This window comes from Pelophylax lessonae, assembly GCF_965119305.1.
Source record: "Pelophylax lessonae genome assembly, chromosome: 2".
Classification (NCBI taxonomy): domain Eukaryota; kingdom Metazoa; phylum Chordata; class Amphibia; order Anura; family Ranidae; genus Pelophylax; species Pelophylax lessonae.
In genome coordinates this window covers 594,827,414-594,846,297 of record NC_138769.1, presented here as the reverse complement: position 1 = coordinate 594,846,297, position 18,884 = coordinate 594,827,414, and the positions used below count along the sequence as shown (strand labels likewise).

Here is an 18,884-nt window from a genome sequence, read left to right as displayed (position 1 = left end):
CATCCATTCAGGTGGGATCTATCATTCTACAGCACTGTTAGACCTCTTGAGATGTAGGGCCTAAATGTTTTATAAGCTGCTTTATTTGTATAAGGTGGCTGGTGCACATTTGGGATGAAAAGTTTGTATTCACGATGGACCATATGAGTTAGACTTTGAATTTCTCACTGAACTCTAATTTAATCATATTATGTACTCTTTATGAATTCATGATTTATGTGATATTGCAGCATTATTTTTGGAAACAATTGATATTGCATATTTATGTGTAAATCAGTGAGTGCTGCAGTCACAATTAATTTAGATATACATTTTTTTAAATATTTGTTATTGCACTGATTTGGTTATTTTCTAGCATAGGTTACCTTTGTATTTTAGAGCACAATGTTTCTAGATGACCAAGTTTTTTTCAGTCTGTCAATCGACATGTAGGTCTACTTTCTCAACTGCAGGGGCACGCAAACACAACAGCATTGCAGATAAAGAGAAAGTTGAGAGGAACCTAGTTCCTCTATGGTTTCCTGGGTCACAGGGGCAGCTATCTGATTGGATGCTGGTACCCCATGTGACATGTGTAAGATAAAACATAAATTACATAATATAAAAAGGAAGGTGCAGCGCTAAACCCCTCAGAAAGTCCACAGAACTCTTGCATGTAGCTATGAGTGGATGAAAACAATCCGGTCAGTCAGGCAGAAGTGCAGATGGACCCACCACCAACACCAAACACACTGCCTCTTACCCTATGGCCACATCAAAATGGCATGGAAGTATCCTTAAACCAGCAAAGCAAATATCCACAGGGATATAGGAACTGCAAGCCCAACTCCTTTATAATGGTATTTCCTCCGTATCCATGGAGTATCCTCCTATCAGGTGTGCTGTGCGGGGCTCAGTAGCTGGCTTCAGCTTGGTGGCTCTGGTTTTGTCCTACAGTCTCCTTTCCACAGTCCACACACTGCTGGGGGAAGAGGGCTGTGCTAAAAGACATGGTTTGTTTTCTCTGCAATCTGCTGGCATAATACGTGGGTGGACTGTGGAAAGGAGACTGTAGGAAAAAACCAGAGCCACCAAGCTGGAGCCAGCTGACTGAACCAGCTGCTTGGGGTCGTTCTGTTGAAATACTGCCCTGCGGCCCAGTCTCCGAAGGGAGGGGATCATGCTCTGCTTCAGTATGTCACAGTACATGTTGGCATTTATGGTTCCCTCAATGAACTGTAGCTCCCCAGTGTCGGCAGCACTCATGCAGCCCTGGACCATGACACTCCCACCACCATGCTTGACTGTAGGCAAGACACGTTTGTCTTTGTACTCCTTACCTTGTTGCCGCCACACAAGCTTGACACCATCTGAACCAAATAAGTTTATCTTGGTCTCATCAGACCACAGGACATGGTTCCATTAATCCATGTCCTTAGTCTGCTTGTCTTCAGCAAACTGTTTGCAGGCTTTCTTGTGCATCATCTTTAGAAGAGGTTCCTTCTGGGACGACAGCCATGGAGACCAATTTGATGCAGTGTGCGGCGTATGGTCTGAGCACTGACAGGCTGATCCCCCCCACCCCTTCAACCTCTGCAGCAATGCTGGCTGCACTCATACATCTTTTTCCCAAAGACAACCTCTGAATATGACGCTGAGCACATGCACTCAACTTCTTTGGTCGACCATGACAAGGGCTGTTCTGAGTGGAACCTGTCCAGTTAAACTGCTGTATGGTCTTGGCCACGTGCTGCTTTCAGGGTCATGGCAATCTTCTTATAGCCTAGGCCATCTTTATGTAGAGCAACAATTCTTTTTTTCGGATCCTCAGAGAGTTCTTTGCCATAAGGTGCCATGTTGAACTTCCAGTGACCAGTAAGAGAGAGTGAGAGCGATAACACAAAATTTAACACACCTGCTCTCCATTCACACCTGAGACCTTGTAACACTAATGAGTCACATGACACAGGGGAGGGAAAATGGCTAATTGGGCCCAATTTGGACATTTTCACTTAGGGGTGTACTCGCTGTTGTTGTCAGCGAATTAGACCTTAATGGCTGTGTGTTAAATTATTTTGAGGGGACAGCAAATTTACACTGTTATACAAGCTGTACACTCACTACTTTACATATTGTAGCAAAGTGTCATTTCTTCAGTGTTGTCACATGAAAAGATATAAAAAATGTGAGGGGTGTACTCACTTTTGTGAGATACTGTATCTGGGACTCCTGCTAACAATGTTTTACCAGACAGGAAGTGGGGGAACCTCACCCACAGACAATATATATAAAATGCTTTTCTTTTTTTAGTGTTCAGGAAGTATACCAAATTAATGTCTAAAATTAATCAGCGCAATTTAATGTGCTAAATTAACTAAAACTAAAAGAATTTGAAAACCAAAGGTGCTGAATATCACTAATACTGTGTTTTCACTACACAAAAATAAAAAAATAATCAAAAAAAGTAATGCACTGACTTCCTCAGTAGGGGTCAACGCATGATGTAACGCGTACAGGGGACGGACCCTGCATGCTGACGTCACAATCATTCCATTAGAAGGGGTACAGGGATACCTAGGTTTTATGCTGGAACAGCCCACACTGCTGAAATGCCTTGTTTGTTAGTTTTTATCATGTCTTATGATTCATTAAATGTCTATCCAAAAAGAGAGCACTAGATTTTGCCTTTCTCAGATCTCCTGACATATCAATGATTGGTATCCGAGGCTCTATAAGCAGGCTAAAGGGAAGTTCAGCCATACACACCACTGGACCTTTAGGCTGGCCATACACGATACAATTTTCTTACAATTTTCTGTACAATTTTCTTGAAATTTACCTTCAAGTATGTAGTACGAAGGTCTGCCTAATTAGATACAAGTGAAAGTGTTGTTTAGCTTTGACACCACATTATGTGGTTTGTGGTAGATCTAACAGAAAATTGTACAACAAAAATTGAACATGTATGGCCAGCCTTACTTAATCCCCAGAGGGGAACCGCTGATTCTGACCCACTGGTGACACAGGGGTCAGAATGTAAGGTGAGCGGCTTGATTGCACGGGTGGAGGAGAAGCACTTAGCACATATATTGTTTGCCTGCACGGATGGTGGATTATTATGCTGATTTAAGACCTGTTTATGATCTATGGACTTTTTATTTTTAAACTTTTTTTATATACACTTCTCATTGTGTTAATAAGAATTTATTAGTGTTTCTGGCGCAGCACTGTTTTTGATTGTATGCTCAGGAAGTATAGACCTCTTTCAGATTTTTATCGCTGCCAGTATCACTGTTGCAGATATTTTATCTAAAAACGTTCAGGGAAAGTGCTGGCAGGTTTAATGCTCTAGCTGCTGGCAAGAAATAGTCAGACAAACTACATAATACCAATAACAAACAACTTGCCGCACTATATGTGATATTGTGAAAACCTGAAATAATAACTTAATTCAATATACAAAATCATATAGTCCGTAAATAAAAGGTAATATAGTGAAAGTCTTAATTAAATTATTTCCACAATACCGCTGCGTTAATGGTAGAAGGATTACATTTGATCAAATCTTGCAATCACCCCGCGAGCCGTCATCATGTCACCATTCTCCTACTAACCAGAGCGAGAAGACTCAACTACAGAATCATATACGCATAAAAAATGATCATCACATCACCAAGGGATCTGAACCGTCCTGCTGGTTAGGGCTCTAATGTGTTCCGCTCTCCAACAAGCAGCAGCATCAGTTGCAACAATATAGTTCACAGGGTTCAACATAAAATCAAAGATGGAAAAAGCCACATAGTGTAGATAAAAACTTTTATTGCACTTTAAAGTATAAAACCTACTCACATAAATACAGTAATTAAGCGCTTGTATAGCAAAAACATCTCCGGGCTGTGTAGCAAAGATTTTAAACCGTATTGTATGCAATTAACAAACCAGAAAGGCGTGGTAAGGTTGCATGCATTAGCTCAGCCCAGCTAACGCCACAGAGAAAACGCATGAGAAGTTGCCATGCCTTCCTGGATAGTATAAAGTACTGTCTGAAATTGTTGCTACACAGCCCGGGGATGTTTTTTTTCCTATACAAGCATTTGGTTACTGTATTTATGTGAGTAGGTTTTATACTTTAACCACTTGCCGTCCAGCCGCCGCACTTTTACTTTTACTTAAAACAATGTAGTAGCCAGTAGGGGGGGAGACGCGTGCGCTGATAAACCAGAGGGGGAGACAATCAGCTGGTCCGACAGCCACCCGCAATCGCTCCCCATAGAGACAGAATTGCGGTCTGCCAATGTAAACAAGGCAGACCACCGTTTTGTCACAGATAAACACAGGGATCCTGTGTTCCTGCTATTCAGGAACACAGATCTCTATGTTCATCCACTGAGTCCATCCCCCGCACAGTTAGCAAGCACCCCCTTTCCTGCCAGTGTCATTAGTACAGTAACAGTGCATATTTTTAGCACTGAATACTGTAATGATGTCACTGGCCCCCTCAAAAGTGTCAAAAGTGTCAGTTAGGTGTCCAATCTGTCGCCACAATGTCGCAGTCCCACTAAAATCGCTGATCACCGCCATTACTAGTAAAAAAAAGAAATAAATAAAAATGACATAAATCTATCCACTCCAAAAGAAAGCTCTATTTGTGGGAAATAAAGGACATCCTTCTTTCTTTTTCTTTTGAATACAGCATTGCAGGACCACACAATTGTCAGTTAAAGTAACACAGTTCCGTATTGCAAAAAATGACCTGGTCATTAAGGGGGTAAAACCTTCCGGTCCACAAGTGGTTGAAGTGCAATAAAAGTTTTTGTCGAGATTTACACTATGTGGATCTTTCTTTGTTTTTATGTTGAACCCTGTGAACTATATGGTTGACACTGATGCTGCTGCTTGTTGGACACATTAGAGAGCTCTAACCAGCAGGGCGGTTCAGGGCGGTTCAGACCCCTTGGTGATGTGATGATCATTTATATGCGTATGCGAGTCCTCTTCTCACAGATGGTGACGGCTCACACAGTGATTGCAAGATTTGATCAAAGGTAATCATTCTACTATTGAGGGGTCTTGCACACGGGCTATCCGATCAGGTCTGCCTGTCAGTTTTTTAGGCGGACCCGACTGGACCCTCCAGTCTCCTCTATGGAGTGGGGGATGACACCCACCGCTATCCGATCTGACCCTGCCCGCAAAAACCAGACATCCTATTTTCTATCCGTCTGGTGGATCGGATCAAATGGAAATGGACAGACGGTCCATTTTCATCCCATTTCGCCATAGAGGAGAGCGGGACTGTGTCCGTGTCCATTCTGCACAGCGGAGCCGACAGGACCTGTCATCCGCCTGCTCAAGGGGAATCTGCTGCATTGAGGAGCCCGTGTGAAAGGGGCATTACACAGAGGAGATGTGGAAAGCATTTAATCTGGACTTTCACTATATTGCCTTTTATTTACTGACTATATGATTTTGTATATTGAAATTCGTTATTATTTCAGGTTTGCACAATCAGATATAGCGCGGAAAGTTGTTTACTATTGAAGATATTCTATTTATTGCTACAAATACTATATAAATATTAATATAATTTACCCATTTTTAATTTTAATTAATAACGTTTTGCACAGAGCAGCCCCAATGCTCCTCTTTTTAGGTCCCCCGCTGCTCCTCCTCTTCAGCCAGTGGCTCCATAAGACACACAGAGCCGCGGTTGGCTCACTGGGTGTGATTGACAGTAGCAGGAACCAATGGCTCCCGCTGCTGCCTCAGCCAATGAGTAATGAGAGACCTGAGAGAAGCTCAGCTCTCGTACACATCAATGGATCAAGAGGGAGCTCAGGAGAGTATTGGGGGGGGGGGGCTGGAAGGTAGAATGCATGAAGGTAAAAAACCTTGAGCCTTTAAAACTACCTTAAATAATTGCTAATCTTAAACAGATAACTGTCCTGGCTAACCATCCATCGTAAATAGTTTAGGTAGAGCAGTTAGCGAATATCTCATCTCATCTATCTCATCTGTCTATCTCATCATTGAGAATCAAAATTTCAGTGTATTTCATAACTCTTGAGATAATAATGGTGCTGGCAGAATAAAGACATATTTACATGTATCAATTAATTAGCAGTATTTTAATCCCAGATATCACTATCCAAGGTGGATTAGACCCATTACCTTCCACAGGTGAAATAGGCAATACCAGAATGCAACCTATAGGTATTCCAAGGTACTAATATATGTAGAAAATTATATTTAGGGTTGTGATAGGTGAATACTCATAAAAGACTGTGACATCCCATCGGTCACTCCTCAGACCTTCTCATTGGTAAGAGCATTTCTGTCAGCACCTTCCCCAGGAACTTTTAAACCTGTTTTGTTTTTCTGTTGCATTATTGTCTCTTTTACTTTTGTAATACTTTTCTTATCTAAATATTTTTTGGATCGCTTTACGTTTTCTATTAATAAACTATAGTTTGAAAAGTGGTAATATTGTCTCTAATGCACTAACACAGAACTTAGACAATCTCTGTCTCTTAGAAAAGCGCTACCATATGGTACATTTTTGGATATACCTCTCTGTGATGGCAGTGTGTGCTACATACATTTATTCTAAGTCATAATTGTTATCACTGATATTGTGAATATTTGATATTTTAGGATACAAATATTTGGTGGCAGTTATTGATTTGGGGTATAAAGGGATAGGTATGTAGTTAACGATACCCAGCGACAATAGCTCTCAGTCTGGTGGCACTTAGATTGTGGTCCTCCGAACTGGAAAATCTTTATGCAGGGTGAAGCTAAGAGTGCCATTGTCGTATATCAAAGACAAATAGTCAGATGTTAACAAGCACACATTGAGTCCCAAAATTCACTCCCACAGCAGCCAGATACATTTAAAATGCCCCCTGGTGGATATCAACAAAATTTTATCCTAATCATCCATTGCTATATAAACCAAGACAGTCCCATGTCATCCAATGGTCTGTATCTCCTTATGTGTTTATTGTCCCAAACTCTTACAAGAATTTCTGAACCGTGAAAAACAAATGGGTTCAAAAAAGCTTTATCTCCACAATGTCTCTGAGTCTTCTATTAATCTTCATCATTCATCATCACATGTGTCCTCCTATATAAGTTTTTTCTTTTTTGGGACACGCATATGATGAATTGCGACGATTAATAGATAAGACACAGGACACATTGTGGAGATAAAGCTTTATTGGATAATAAGAAAAAAGTGATGCTGCATCCACTCAAACTTTTATCCAAAGATAGAGTAAATATAGAAAAAAGGAATAAAGTGGATATGGCGCTGCTCCGTTGGATTCCAATATCTAGACAGTACCCAAGGTCAGGTAAGATAATGATGGTAAAGATGTCTCATTCCCCTGGCTGGTGTAAGAATGTTTGGGGGAGAGAAAGCGCTATGATAAGGCAATGTGTGTTATGATAAATTAATAATGTACCTGTCCCTTTAAATGTTAAATTATAAACATAAAACACCAATGCTTTTTAACTGTGTGAATGTTACTCAAAACTAACGAACTGTCAGAAAGCCCATTTCATGAAAATAAATTGAACATCAAAAAAACATGATTATACAATAAAGTGCTAACTGCTAAAGTGCAAAAAAACCTAATCCCATAATAATAATAAACACTGTGAAACAAGGCGCTACGTGCATAAAACGTCTAGAAATCCTGTGTGAATAAAATCCTAAATGGCTCGATAACTAAGTTCATAACACAATTCATAAGTCCATAAATGTGTACAATCCTACGGTGGACGCGTGACTGGTGCTAATAACAACCAATCAGTGAACCAGTGTCTCCACTAGTGCGCCCCCTCCTAGTCCGCCCTCACCAGAAGGTTCTACCCTCTGAGGGGCTGGAAAGCATGAAGATATCACTGAACAGTCTCCTCTGTTTGGGTATAGTACCCCTTTTTCCTCCACGTTCTCTCTCTATGCACTCATACAGGAGGTAAATTGAAATGGGCAAGCCCCATAGTGTGAATACATACAAACAATTTCATTTAAGACAAGCTAAAATACACTTACATTTGACAAGAAGTGATCAGGCATGTAAAGAAATATATCCAGGACGCCTCGTTTCACCTAGTTTATAACATTTTTAGAACTAATTTTTTTTCACATAATATGTTTATTTAAAGCAAAAAGCAAGCGAATACCAAAAGTCCCCACAATTCTTGACGAGAAGTCTTTACAATTACAACATTACCATATATGATATGGTAAGCAGTGGCGGAACTACCAGGGTCACAAAAGTCGCACTTGCGACTGGGCCCTGGAGTTCTGCCACTGTAGGAGAGGCCAAAACACGGCTAGAGCAGCAGAGCTGAGATATTCCACCTCCCAGCTCCACCCCCCCAAATTCCAGTTCCCACATTTGACTTGCAGCAGCTCTCAGTTCTGCTTGTAAGGAAATCTAATGGGGGTCTTTAGGGGCCAGGAGGGGCTGATATAAAGGGAGCCCCTCTGATGTAATGAAGGGCTCTAAGGGGGAGCGTGATATAAGAGGACTCTGAGCTAATGGGGGGGGGGGGGGTCTCTGTGGGTGGTGACTTCTGATCTTTTTGACCAACATTATATCACCAGTCCTCACCCCCCTTAGAGACCTCCCATTAGATTAGAGTCTGCTTATATCAGCCCCTCCCCCTTTAGAGCACCTATTACATCAGTCACCTTAAATCATCCCTCATTAGATACAGACCCCCATTAGATGAGAGTCCCTTTAGCACCCCCCTTAGAGACTCCCCCATTAGATCAGAGTCCCCAAATATCAGCAATCCCTCTTTAGAGACCAATTGTTCATTTCTTAAGGGGGTTCACTGATATAAGGAGTCTCTGATCTAAAAAAAATGAAAAACTCGATATGATATGAGGTCCAACACCTCAAAAACTAAATAATTATGAATGATGGTGGAAACACTCAAAGGTAATCCAAGTATTAAAACACGCTGATCTTATTTAAACATATTGTATATACTGTACAATCTTGATACACATAATACTATATGAATAGTGGTGGAAACCTCTGATCCATTCAATAATGTGTTTGGCTAATATCCTACTCATTAAGTACTTTTGAATTGGATATTAGCACAACACATTTTGGAATGGATTGAAGGTTTCCACCACTATTCATATAGTAATGTGCATCATATAAAGGGACTCTGATTTAATAAGTGGTCGCTATGGAGGGGCCCTGTACTAACTCAATATGATTAGAAATGTTATTTATGTATAAATTGTATGCATTGGCTTGAAGAAAAGGTGGCAACCTTAGCCCCAGGACGCGAGGAAAGGGCCCCAAAAGAAGTCAGGTCAGGGGGACCTTTATGGATTCTTGTATCAGGGCCCTGAAAGTTCTAGTTACACCTCTGATGGAAAGGAAATAAAAAAATAAATAAAACAGGGTTGGAAAAAACAAAACTAGACTGGGGTAATCTTCCCTCAAGGATGGTCTACATAGTTACATAGTTAGTCAGGTTGAAAAAAGACAAAAGTCCATCTGGCTCAACCAATTAAAAAAAAAAAAAAAAAAAAACAGTAAAGAAAACCCAACCATACAATCCCATATACACAATCCTATACCCGCAGTTGATCCAGAGGAAGGCGAAAAAACCCCAGCAAAGCATGATACAATTTGCTACAGCAGGGGAAATAATTCCTTCCTGATCCCCCGAGAGGCAATCAAATATTCCCTGGATCAATTTTACCTATAAATATTAGTACCCAGTTATATTATATACACCCAGGAAAGAATCCAGGCCTTTTTTAAAGCAATCTAGTGAGCTGGCCAGAACCACATCTGGAGGGAGTCTATTCCATATTTTTACAGCTTTTACGGTGAAGAAACCTTTCCGTATTTGGAGACAAAATCTGTTTTCCTATAGACTTAAACAGTGCCCCCTTGTCCTCTGTATTGACCTTAACATGAATAACTCAACACCAAGTTCACTATATGGACCCCTTATGTATTTATACATGTTGATCTTCTTCTGAGGAGAGAATAAATTCAGTTCCTCTAATCTTTTCTCATAGCTGAGCTCCTCCAAGCCTCTTATCAGTTTGGTAACCCTTCTCTGCACTTTCTCCAGTTCCCCGATATCCCTTTTAAGAACTGGTGCCCAAAACTGAACTGCATATTCCAGATGAGGTCTTACATATCGTGTCTCCCATCTAAGCACAATACATAAAAATCATTGAACATATTCTTCCATGATGTCCCCTCACACTGGAACATCATAATCCAGTGCAAACACCATATTCACCTATATACCCACTCCCAGATCTAGCTCAATGCTCTCCCTGCTACAGACATATAACTCATTTTAATTTCAATTTTAAGTCAATAAAAGTTTATTGAAATGGGGGTCTTCAGCATTTGTGAAGCAAGGCACGAGCCAGGGGCGAACAGATGACTGGGATGATATGGAGGCAAAAAATTGGGGGGGGGGGGGAGCCCACTGTGGAAAGTACACTAAAAATGCTGGTATCCTTTTCTTTGTTTTTATAATGAATACATAAAATTGTGTTTTTCTTGGGTATTTATGTGATGGGGAAGGTGAGGGGGCATTTGAGACCAAGTAAAAAGAACAAATACATGCTTGCATATGCAAGCCTATAAAGAGTTGGGCTTAAATGATTATAATTTGGCAGTGAAGGATTAATATTTACCCCCTTATTTCTCTTTGCTTAGTTTGTGTGATGATGAATCCTAGAGCCAAATCAGGAGTGAGAGGCTGTCTGAGGTCTGGCAATTGCTGTCCTGTTAAATAATATGTGAATATGTAATACTGTACATTTTCATAATACTGGGTGTGTATTCAAAGTAAGGTCAAGCAGAGAGAGCAGCAGCCCAAAGGCTTCATGTGACCTTTCACCTTTCACTCATGCACATGTATGATATTCTAAGACATAGGGACTTTTTATAGAGACGAGGGAATGCCACAACTACAACACAATTAATACCTTATATAATGGCAAGAATTACTTTGAGTACATGTGGAGCAGAGACTGCATTATTAGGAGCCCATGCAACAAGCATGCATGGAAAATAGCAGTATGTAGGCTACCATTACATTTTTGCCTTGAACTGCAAGTCTATGACTTGGAGGCCATACTGGGACATGCTGTCCTAAAAAACAACTGGTTAATAACATTATTAAGCTGCCCTATTGAACTGCCTGGGTAGTCTGGACAAATGTAAATAATAGATAACAATTGTTTATTCATTAGCTTTATAGAATTATTGAATTATAACTAAAATATTTTATATTTTTCACAGACATGCTCAGATCCCAAAACAAAACCACCCTTCTTCACAGACAAGTCAATGGAGTCATCTCTGAAATACATCAACAAGAAGTTTCCAAATATCGATGTCCGCAGCAGTACGGTAAATGCTTAAAGAGGAGTTCCAGCCTGTAAAAAAAAAAAAATGTAGCACTGCCCCCTTGAGGACTGCTGATTTCTTCACCTTTTAGGATCCCTCTGGGTTACCGTTAGCAACTGCATGCAACACTTAACACTTTACTTTCCGGCTCAGTCAATAATCAGTCTAGGGTTTGTAGTTGTTTTTTTGTGGCTTTATTTAAAAAAGGGATGGGAGAAGGGATAGAGTGGGATACTCCAGAATTAAACTTTTCACAGTTGATGAGGACTCCTATCTGAGGATGCATCCAAAAGTAAATGAATTTTAGATGAATTTAAGGTAAAGTCTCTGAAGTGAAGACTTGATTGAGCAACTATCTTCAGGGTACTCGCGATAGAACCCCCTTTCATTCTGCCAGCTGACACCCGTCCTCTGACTACTCTACTCCGGGGTGGCCCCCTCACAGGTCAGGCCTGTACTCACGATACTGTTTTTCCAGGTTCTCCAGTGTCTTAACCCCTCTAGTCAGCTCTCCTGGACCTCTGGGTTCAGCTCCTTCCTTCTGGTTCACCAGGCTGACTGCTTGTGACCACGTGCCACCAATGCAGAGGAGCAGACAGCTGTCACCCTTCCTCTGGGACTCTGCTTACCAGCCAAAGACCCCGAGCACATGTGCTCCTGGCTTTTATACCACACCCCACAATGCACCGAGACAGCAGTCTGTGCCAATCACTGGGGCTGTATCAAAGCCTGTGTACTCATTGGTCAGTTTTCCTCCACTTTCCAATGTGCCTCTCCATTGGACCAGTCCAAACACTCCCCAGATTAAATGAATCACACACTGAGCACCATAAGCAAACCTAACTCACAGATCCTGCACTCTGTTAAGCAGAAAGCAATACAGAATTTGCCTGCTGCTCCTCTGATAGGCAGACAGAGCCAAAAACTATACTCTATTTCTAGCACCTACCTAGGAGGGTGCTACATAAATAAATAAAAGTCAGCTACAAATACTGTAGCTGCTAACTTTTAATATTAGGACACTTACCTGTCCAGGGATCTGCAATGTCTTGGCAAGCCGATTCGTCCTTAGGCTCCGCTTGCAGGCGCCGGCATCTTCACTAAGGAAAACAAGAAGTGAAGCCTTGCAGCTTCAAAGACTGTTTCCTACTGCCCATGCCCGGGTCGCACTACGCTTTCTGAATGGTCCGGATGTCTTCTGGGACTTGTGTGTCTCCCAGACAGCAGCGGGGAGAAGGAGGAGGGGCCAGAAATTTAGTAGATTGCCATGCGGCGATCTTACATGGAAGTGGGAACGGGTATCTGGCTGGCAAATGTGGCAGGGGAGGGTGCGAATAATCAGAGCTTCCCCTTTAGGGGGGAGCTCCATTTCAAACAGCCGCTACACCAAAACTCAGCTAGAATATTTGCAAAATGTTTCCTCTTACCTTCAGTAGACAGCAGCCCTTCTTATGTGAATATTGTATCATACATATATTTTTCGTAAAACATAATGGTGTCCTGATATGGTGTTTGGTATCCTGAATTATAAAACAGCTACTTGTTACTTATACATGTACACAAACTACCATGCCACACAAAACTTTCCCAGCAAATAGTTTGACAATGTGACTGTGTATGGGTACATACCAACTAGTGATCGACCAATATCATTTTTTTAATGCCGATACCGATATTTTGGTCATCGTATATCGGTATCGGCCGATATTTTTTTTCTTTCTTCACAGGTACTCCTAGTGGCGGGATCTGGGGGTATAAAAGACCCCAAACCCCTCCTCGGCACTGCAAAGCATTCAAAACACCAAGTTTGACTTGTTTTGAATGCTGTAAGTTTTTTGAATGTGCTGCTGAATACGCGGAAGTGATGTCATGACATCACTTCCGGGTTTTTTACATGAAGACCCGATCAGAGCCGAATGCAGCTTTGATCGGGTCTTCTCTTCGGCGGCCGTGTAGGTAGGATGCCTGGTTCTCCCAGTGGGACGGGAGACCCGAGCGAGCCGCGACGTCCCCTCCCGCTTCTTGTAATGACAGCCGAGCGGCTTCTCAGGAGTTTTCTTTTCTTGGGAGAGTGCATGTTATCAGCACAGGGCCAATCAGCACTGTCCCTATATACAGAGGGTCAGGGGTCATGCAGCCTTATAGGACAGTCAGAGCAGAATGAAAACACCTTCTACAAGCTTTAAACAGACACTGATGGAAATCACAAGACTGCTATAAACTGCTGATGAGAAAAGGTATTTAGCAGTTTATATTTACTAAATTAATTGCATTTCCATGTTCTGTGTACTTTGGGAGAGCAGATATAGTGAATGCAGGGTCCTGGGTTTAGTAGCACTTTTAGCATGACAATCCTTAGGTGTTCAGTTATCTGTTTTCAACTCAGGTGTTCCATACCATTAAAAGCTTGATTGTTTTACACTGACTGTAATTTTTCATTGTGATATTTCTACTGTTTCCTAACAACTTGCTTATGAGTAAAATGGGAAATGATACAAATAATTCATGGTAATCTTAAATTAATACTTTTCACTTTTAAATCCAGCAACATCTGGGTCCAGTGCACAAAGATAAAGTGGAAATTGTGAAATACCTGACTGGCTATTACCTGACATTTGTGGATGTCATGGAATTCAGAGTAAGTAGTGACTGAGATTTAATATATATTTATTTTATGTTCGTTTTTATAAAATGCACAGTTTTAGAATACATGGTAGCGTAGTTAAAGCTGAACTTCATGCAGTTAGTTAAATACAATAATGAAATACATATCAGAGAATTGCCAAAAGATTTACACTGCTGTCCATCCAGTTTTAAGATTTACTAGCTCTACCACAACACACAGTCCTGTCTGAAAGGGAACAATAACTATATTTTTCACTTTCCGAATAACATTTAAAAATCAAATTTTTTTCATCCTTTAGTACCAATTTGTATTCTGCTACATATTTTTGGTTAAAAAAATAAATCCCAATAAGCGTATTTTGATTGGTTTGCGCAAAAGTTATCACGTCTACAAACTAGGGGAAAGATTTATGTCCTTTTCATTTATTTATTTCTTTTTTTACAAGTAATGGCAGCGATCTGCGATTTTTTACAGGACTTCGACATTGCGGCGGACAGATCGGACCCCTAACTGATATTTTTTTACACTTTTGGGGGACCAGTGACATTACTACAGTAATCAGTGCTAAAAATATGCACTGTTACTGTAATAATGACACTGGCAGGGAAGGGGTTAACCCAGGGGCGATCAAAGGAGTTAAGTGTGAGCCTAGGGGGTGTTTTCAAACTGTATGGGGGAGGGACTTGTGGAATCAACACAGAGACCTGTGATCCTAAATAGGAGGATCACAAGCGCTCTGTGTTCATTCCAGAGAGAACAATGGTCAGCTGTGTTTACAACAGCAGACTGTCATTCTCTCTCCACGGGGAGCGAACACGGGTGGCTGGCACTAATCGTAGCTGCCGGCACCATGGATTGGCTTCCCTGCTGCCTAATGGGGGCGGGCACGTGCCCCCAGGACCGCACCCACGAACCACCGTACAGGTACGGTGGTTCTCGCAGCCGAGCCAACCTGCCACAGAATATCTGCGGCGGGCGGTCGGCAAGTGGTTAACATACCTCCATTTAGGAAGCAGGGAGGAGCTAGCATTCTTATGCCTAGTACACGTGATGAGAAAATTGGACAATAAATACCGCTTTCGAATCGACAAGCTGACCATTAGTACACAGCTTTTGAAAGCTAATCACGACAGTTCATGCAAAATTATACGAAGGGACAAATATGAAAACTTTTCTCATACGATACCAGAATGTATAATTTTAGTTTAATCAGTACAGTATTCATCCAAAAAATTTAGAAGATGAAGACCAAGCATGATTGGAAACTAAAGAATACATTACAATACAACACATTAAATCACGTTTGAAGTTGTATTCTGTCATACGAGAATTTTTGCAACTTTAGTAAACGTAATTTTCGATATGAGACTAGCATGCAAAAAAATGGGACGATCATTCGTCTGATATTCTCATTGCGTGTACGAGGCTTTAGAATACTACAAAAAATGCAGATTTCAGTAAAATGCCAGCTTCTAAATTGTCAGTGACATAATGTACTTTCATTGTTTGCTGGTATTTATAATATTACTTCCTGTCCCTGCAGGATCACGTCTATGAATTGTTGAATACTATTGATGCCTGCCAGTGTTACTTTGACATTGTAAGTTCAAGTTTTTAACACACATCAGTAAATTAAGTGTCTTATATGCAAGTAAACTGTTATTAACAATCCAGTTCTAAAAACAGTTTTGCTTTGATTGGTACACAGTGATGCAGTGTAGCCACCAAAGGCTCCAGTTTTGATCAAGGCAAAGCTTTAGTGCAGATGTGCAGAAATAGTTAGGACTCTGCAACAAAGATTGTTAAAATCCATGCAATGTACACAGATCATCGAGAGGCGATTTTCTTTTTTTTTTTTTTTTTTTACAAAAGTGGAGTTACTCTTTAACCACTTAAGACCCGGAAGATTTTACCCCCATTCCGACCAGGGGGTATTTTGCGATTCGGCACTGCGTGACTTTAACGGACAATTGCGCGGTCGTGCGACGCTGTACCTAAACAAATTTGGCGTCCTTTTTTTCCCACAAACAGAGCTTTCTTTTGGTGGTATTTGGTCACCTGTGCGATTTTTTGATCACGCGCTATAAACAAAAAAAGAGAGTCAATTTTGCAAAAATAGCAATATTTTTCACATTTTTTTTATATGAAATTCCCCCCCAAAAAAATGTAAAAATCAAAATTTTTTAACATTTTCGGCCAATTTGTTTTATGCTACCTATGTTTGGTAAAAAAAATCGCAAAAAGCGTATTTTGATTGGTTTGCGCAAAAGTTATTGCGTTTACTAACAAAGGGAAAGATTTTTGTCATTTTTGTTGTTTTTTTTTTTAACGCGTAATGGCGGCGATCTGCGATTTTTTTTGCGGTACTGCGACATTGGGGCGGACAGATCGGACCCTTGACTGACATTTTTGACACTTTTGTGGTTACCAGTGACATTTCTACAGTAATCAGTGCTATACATATGCTCTGTTACTGTAAAAATACACTGGTAGTGAAGGGGTTAACTTTATTTGGGAGGGAGGGGCTGTGTGTGTCCCTAGGGGCGTGCTTTCTACTGTGATTGGCTGTGGCTTGAGCTGTAAGGACACTGATCAACGGATCTACATAGTAGATCCGTGTGATCAGTGTTTTTACACCGAGGAGAATGACAGGTGGCTTGTTTACACAAGCCGCCTGACTTTCTCCCTCTCCCCCGCCGATCGCCGAGTGACCGGCGGACATCGGGTCCGCCGGTCACACGCGCGGGGGGGTCCGTGACCACGCGGGAGCGCGCCTCCGGGGGCGCGCGCTCGCTCCCTAGACCCTCACAAGCTAGTGACGTAGCCCTACGTCACTTTGCCTGTGAGGGGCTGACTGCCGACGTAGATCGGCGTTAGGCAGTCGGCAAGTGGTTAAGGTTTTTGGTTGTTAAAATTCAAAATGAAATTGCACTCAATTACACGAGGTATGTTTTTTTTTTTCTCTATCATAACTTTACATTTCATTTTTTTTTACTTATTTTTTTACTGGAGGGTGAGGGTGGTATTAAGTCAGGAAAAATACCACTGTGTCAGGCTCATCGAAGAACTGATAATACTTTAAATGGATTACTTAAGGCCTGTACACACTTGACGGAAATCGGACGAAATATCCTCCAATTTTTCTCTCTCTTGCTCAGCGTTCATAACCGTTTTTAGTTGACAGTGCATAAATGTTCACAAAATTTCTCGTCCATTTTTTTTTTTTTTTTTGGGACATTTGTTCCTAGGCTTCCGGGTCGTCAGCAACTTCAGATCATGCGCGGTCTTTCGTATCCGATTTTTCGTGAATGTACTGCATACACATTAAACGAAAATTGGTCGTCTGGGGACGGACATTAAAAATGTTGGTGTTTGTCCCTCCGTTTTTTTTCGTTGAAAATGTCGGCATCGGCTGTCGAAAGTTGTGTTCGCACTAGCCGAAAATCATACCGTTTTACCTCGGACGGGAATTTTCGGCAGATTTTCTACTAGTGTGTACCCCACTTTAGGTAAGCTCTCTACATAGTTGTAGGTAATCTTGCAATAGAAATCAGAGGCATGTCTGTTTTAGTGTGCAAGGTTGAGAAATGATTCCAATCTCAGAGATTGTGAGACCCAGACAGTCATAATAGATAGACTCCTGGACACTAGTAAAAGAAGACTTCTCAGGTGGGGAGTGACAATTGTAACTGCTTGAAAAGGTGTTTTCTTTTTCTTACTGGAGAGCATTATTTTTATATTTTATGCAGTTTTTAAGCTGACCATACACTTGTAGAATTTGATTGGAAATTTTTAATTTTAAGACAGTTTGTTTGATTTTCTAATCATTAGTGGGATCAACAGTGAATGTGATTTTCATTTGAGAATGTCCATTCTTTTCAAACTCAAATGGTAAAAGCAAACACAATTTTGTAGTACAGTTGAATGACATTCATGATGTCATTGAATGTACTGAGAATTTTCATACAAACATTCGTAGGAGCGTTTGAAAATCTACAAGTGTACGAACAGCTTTTAGAGACAAGATTACAATCAGTAAATAACATTATTTCCTGTGTGACAAATTTGCAGAATATAAATTACAACTTAACTAAGAGCTACCTGGACCTAATAGTGACATACTTCTCTGTCATCATGCTGATCTCAAGGATTGATGATCGAAAGATACTTGTTGCTCTTTATAACTGCGCCTCCGAGATGCTGCAAGGTCAGAGGTAGGTAACACACAGCACATAGACTAAACACTAAGCATGGGGTATGAAGAGACAAAATATACTTCTTCCCACCAGATGCCTTACAATAACAGCTGTGTCAATTTTGAAGTATTAGACCTTATATTTCTTATAAAGGCATACTTTCATAAAAAAGGATTTAATGACAGGAGCTAAATAGGTACTACTTTTCCATTTGACATTTCTTGAGCTTCAGTAAGCCAGTGAAAAAGGAAGTAACAAAATGTGATTTGGTTTCTCTAATTATAATGTTTGTTAGTGGTGTAAGAGCCAGAAGGAAAAAGACATAAATTTTGAATTGATTTGAGTGTTTGCATACCTGAGCACCTTATGTTTTGGGACTTCCAGGGCTCTCAGTCTTTGGGCTTAATCATCAGTGGCATCCTAAGAGCATTATAGGCCCCCGGGCAATGCAGTGCACTGGGGCCCTGCCTATACAATCGCCCACGAGAATAAAAATGCTAATTATCGATAAGGCGATATTTATTGGTACAGCAGTGCCAGGCTAATGACAGCTTCCAAGTTCGGCGGCTGGGTCCAATGAAAACATACCCAGACGGGAGTCAGACTCGACTGTACTGTGTGTGCCTGTTCCTGTGGAGGCAGACAGGCATTCCTGCAGTTGTG

At 40.9% G+C, this 18,884-nt stretch overlaps 1 protein-coding gene across 1 annotated transcript in view; it reads left to right on the top strand.

Moving 5' to 3' along the window:
* The window catches only part of NCKAP1L (NCK associated protein 1 like), a 341,915-nt gene that overhangs the window by 16,075 nt on the left and 306,956 nt on the right, over positions 1–18,884 (top strand). The window contains exons 2-5 of the mRNA XM_082245566.1: positions 11,292–11,402; positions 13,945–14,037; positions 15,569–15,625; positions 18,097–18,239. Coding sequence (XP_082101692.1) covers positions 11,292–11,402; positions 13,945–14,037; positions 15,569–15,625; positions 18,097–18,239 — 404 coding nt within the window. The remainder of the gene's footprint in view (positions 1–11,291; positions 11,403–13,944; positions 14,038–15,568; positions 15,626–18,096; positions 18,240–18,884) is intronic.